This window comes from Oryza glaberrima, chromosome 2 (assembly GCF_000147395.1).
Source record: "Oryza glaberrima chromosome 2, OglaRS2, whole genome shotgun sequence".
Classification (NCBI taxonomy): domain Eukaryota; kingdom Viridiplantae; phylum Streptophyta; class Magnoliopsida; order Poales; family Poaceae; genus Oryza; species Oryza glaberrima.
The window spans coordinates 27,357,799-27,362,173 of record NC_068327.1 but is presented as its reverse complement, the minus strand read 5'-3'; the positions used below and the strand labels follow the sequence as shown (position 1 = coordinate 27,362,173).

General features: G+C 56.2%; 1 protein-coding gene across 1 annotated transcript; it reads left to right on the top strand.

Moving 5' to 3' along the window:
- The first annotated feature begins 693 nt into the window (after positions 1 to 693).
- Positions 694 to 4,375, top strand: LOC127764193 (protein NRT1/ PTR FAMILY 7.2-like). Its single transcript, XM_052289032.1, has 5 exons — positions 694 to 879; positions 1,078 to 1,252; positions 1,780 to 1,997; positions 2,467 to 3,023; positions 3,097 to 4,375. The coding sequence occupies exons 1-5, from the start codon at positions 877 to 879 to the stop codon at positions 3,974 to 3,976; spliced, it is 1,833 nt and encodes a 610-aa protein (XP_052144992.1). The 5' UTR covers positions 694 to 876; the 3' UTR covers positions 3,977 to 4,375.

Here is a 4,375-nt window from a genome sequence, read left to right as displayed (position 1 = left end):
TCACACAGGCAAGTGGCAACATATTCAGGGGCAAACAATCCAGAGTTCCAGTCTCGGCCTTCATTTACTCAAGCAGATGTGATTATATGAAGGAATGGTTGGTTGACCACGACTAAGCGTAGCAGTCTAATGTAGAATGCCACTCCATTTCTGGATTTCCAAGAGAAAGCGTGAGGGGCATCTTTGGCGTGCACCCATTTCCAGGGTCGACTAGCAGCTTGCAATTACCCTGCATAAATAGACTGGCGAGTGAAAAAGATGCGGCGGGCTATATATGCTGTCATGTAGTATTCCTGTGCAGATAAACCCTGATTAAAACCAGACAAATTGCTGGACTCGGCACTAAGTTTTTCGTCGTTTGCCAATTATCTAACCAGGTAAAGTCACATAAGTTACTGAAACAGAACACGAGCAGCCACACCAACCGACCACAAATAAGAGTAAAAGGCACACTTGAGATTGCCAGGAACGATCTGAATTTTTCTTGGGAAAAGGTTGCTCTTGCGTGCTACGATGGCCGGGCTATGAGAACGGGCTAAAAAAAACAAGAGAGGTGGAAAAACGGCGACAGTCATCGTCGAGCGCGACGTCTCGGTGTGATGCACATACCTAAGAATACCTGTTTGTGACATCATGCGAGCAAGACACGCACGCTCCTCCACCTCCCTTTTGTGATCTGCACATCCTACTCACAGTCGCAGAGCCAGCTAGCCAGCTGCAGCTGAGCTCTATAAATCCCAGACCTCTCTGCTCAGACACAACCACTTCCATAGATCCCCTCCTCTTCTTCCTCCTGCTCGGCTTCCTCACACAGAGCTTCTCGTTGCATTAGCCGACGGAGGCCACCGGTGAGGAGAGCCCGAGGAGGAGCAAGAAATGGTTAGTACGTGCTCATGATTTGATCGTTCTTGGCATATATGTTAGCAAAGCTACACGGTTTCAGCTTGTATCTGTAGCTTGTTGGTCTGTAGCCAAGATTCAGTTTTGTCTCCATGTTCAGTGATGAAACACCATGCGTATACATGGCAGCACATGAAACTGGAAACTAACTGACAGCATGTAACTTGATGGTTGCAGTCTGGCAACGACGGAGACATGAAGATGAGGGTGATCGTCGTGGAAGGCGATGAGACGAGTAACGCCCCGAAGGATGTATGCTGCGAGTACACCCTCGATGGCTCCGTGGATATCAAGGGCTCACCGGCGGTGAAGGGCAAGTCCGGCGGATGGCTCGCCGGCGGCCTTATTCTTCGTAAGTACTTTGTGCTGAACTCTGCTGATTTCACCATCTCCTTCCCGGCTGAGACGGGCCAGCAAAAAAAGGAGACAAAGTCGATGACTGGTCTTTCCAGTGAAGTGTTTTCGCAACAGTGCAAGTCGGTCTGAGGTGACTCGACGTTGAGGCTTAAAGTGGCGGTAGGCGCCGGGTCTTTACGCGGAATGCTGCATGACGAGGTGACATCGGCCATGCAACGCCCACAACTGGAGGGTTCCTCGCCACGGGGGATTCGGGCGCACGCATTACTAGCGCCACATTAGGGTCTCCCTAGGAGACATCGGACATGGTATCCACGATGTAGCAACCATGCATAGCGATCAAATGATCGATCGATCTGTAGGGTATGTGGAGTACGATATCGCCCTACCACAGTTTGGCTTTATTGCTGCTTTCATGGGGGAGTTAAGCGGCGCACTGTTTGCATGTGTGCATCGTTTTATGTTTGTTTAGAATTATTCTTGAAGGCCTTGACACCTTTTTATTTTGTGTGTGTTGTGCAGTGAACCAGGGTCTGGCAACCCTGGCGTTCTTCGGGGTAAACGTGAACCTGGTGTTGTTCCTGACGAGGGTGCTGCAGCAGAGCAACGGCGACGCCGCCAACAACGTGAGCAAATGGACCGGCACGGTTTACATGTTCTCCCTCATCGGCGCCTTCCTCAGCGACTCCTACTGGGGCCGCTACAAGACCTGCGCCATATTCCAGGCCATCTTTGTCCTTGTAAGCACCACCACACGGCACATCCCTCTCTCTTCGCAGTTCGATCTGAAAACCACGCGCCTTTCTCGGTGCGATCGATTGATCTCATGTTTCTAGCTACTTCGGTCTGATCTGTTGGTCGGTCGGGCAATCATCAGTGACCAGTTTTTTCCGTTCTGATTGCCCATTTCACGGGAAATGATGGTCTATAGATGCGTAGGAACGTACGTACAAAGTAACAGCGATTGGTGCGGGAGAATCTGTCCAGAGTGGAGTTAATTCGGCCTGTACTCTGTACTGGGTGGATTGTATCTGCACGTATGCTGGTGTCGAAAGTGGATGGTCCATATAGTAGAGGCATAGAGTAGTACGTGGTGGCGCCGACCGGTCGGTCGATCGGCCCAAGGCACATCGCGGTCGCGTTGCGCGTACGCCCAGGAGATGTGGATCACGCGGCTGACTCGTTCGCGTCACGGTGTTTTGCCTGCAGGGCCTCGCGCTGCTGTCCCTGTCGTCGCGGCTGTACCTGATCAGGCCGGTCGGCTGCGGCACGGAGCACGTGCCCTGCGAGCCGCACTCCGGCGCGGAGCTGGGGATCTTCTACATCGCGCTGTACATGATCGCGTTCGGCAACGGCGGGTACCAGCCCAACGTCGCCACCTTCGGCGCCGACCAGTTCGACGGCGAGGACCCGGCCGAGTCGCACTCCAAGGTCTCCTTCTTCAGCTACTTCTACCTGGCGCTCAACCTCGGCTCGCTCTTCTCCAACACCTTCCTCAGCTTCCTCGAGGACGAGGGCAACTGGGCGCTCGGCTTCTGGGTCTCCACCGCCGCCGCGGCCACCGCGCTGCTGCTGTTCCTCGGCGGCACGCTCCGCTACCGGTACATCCGCCCCAGCGGCAACCCGGTTGGCAGGATCTTCCAGGTCGCGTTCGCCGCGTGCAGGAACTGGAAGGCCGGCGAGTCGCCGGGCGCCGTGACACTCTACGAGAGCGACGAGAAGGCGGATTCCGGTGGGAGGAAGCTCCTGCACACGGAAGGTTTCAGGTAAAGTGTTGTGTGGTTTTGTGAGCTGTGAACTGATCACGCATGCACGCACTGAACTCGCCATGTATTGCAGGTTCTTGGACCGTGCGGCGGTGGTGGGCGCTAACCCGAAGCTTGGCACGTGCACCCAACCGCGTGACCCCTGGAAGCTGTGCACGGTGACGCAGGTGGAGGAGGTGAAGAGCATCCTGCGGCTCCTCCCCATCTGGCTCTGCACCATCCTCTATTCGGTCGTGTTCACGCAGATGGCGTCGCTGTTCGTCGTGCAGGGCGCCGCGATGCGCCGCACCACCCGGTTCCCGGGCTTCTCCGTCCCGCCCTCCAGCATGTCGGCCTTCGACATCCTCACCGTCGCCACCACCATCTTCCTGTACCGCCGGGCCGTCTGCCCGCTCGTGTCGCGGCTTACGGGCCGCCGCACCGGCCCAACCGAGCTGCAGAGGATGGGCCTCGGCCTGGTTCTCGGCGCGATGGCCATGGCCACCGCCGGCACGGTCGAGCACTTCAGGAAGGCCGGCGCCACCACGGCGATGAGCAGCGACCTGCACATCATGTGGCAGGTGCCGCAGTACGCGCTGATCGGCGTGTCGGAGGTGATGATGTACGTCGGCCAGCTCGAGTTCTTCAACGGGGAGATGCCCGACGCGCTCAAGAGCTTCGGGAGCGCGCTCTGCATGATGTCCATGTCGCTCGGCAACTACTTCAGCGACGTCATCGTGAGCGCGGTGACCAAGGCCACCGCCGTGCGCGGCCGCCCCGGCTGGATCCCCGCCGACCTTAACGAGGGCCACCTCGACAAGTTCTTCTTCCTGCTCGCCGTGCTGGCCGTCGCGGACTTCGCCGTGTACCTCGTGTGCGCGAGCCGGTACAGGAGTGGCACGGTGGACGTCGACCGGAGCGACGGGGAGGAGGAGGATGGCGTGGCCGGCAGGCAGATGGCGGCAACGGTGTAAGCGTCAGGATGAATCGGCCGTCTGCTCGCGCTCGATAGATGCATGGCAGGCTGTCGTGGTTCTTGAGACGGAGACTGCAGACTCTTCGAGGGGATGAGTTGCATTGGGACGAGTTGGTTTAGCACGACAAGTCTCCGTTGATGATAGGACATGCACGGGGGGATAGTGACACGATACTAAAGAATAAGAGGTCGCCTACAGATGCAGTATTGTTCTATCATGTACGCCTGTGTTTCATCGTTTCACATTTTTCTGGCCAATGTAACAAGAGAACGCGACTGTTACTGACCACTCATATGTTTTTTCTTCTGCAAGAGTGACTGATCAATGCTTCTGTGCATTGCCGACTGTTGATTGATACGCATACTAGTGCTAATAATACTTCATTTTCCCTGCCTA

Coding starts and splice junctions, on each gene's coding strand:
- LOC127764193 (XM_052289032.1), top strand. Junction 1,253..1,779: donor CGCCGGCGGCCTTATTCTTC/GTAAGTACTTTG, acceptor TGTGTTGTGCAG/TGAACCAGGGTCTGGCAACC. Junction 3,024..3,096: donor CTGCACACGGAAGGTTTCAG/GTAAAGTGTTGT, acceptor CATGTATTGCAG/GTTCTTGGACCGTGCGGCGG.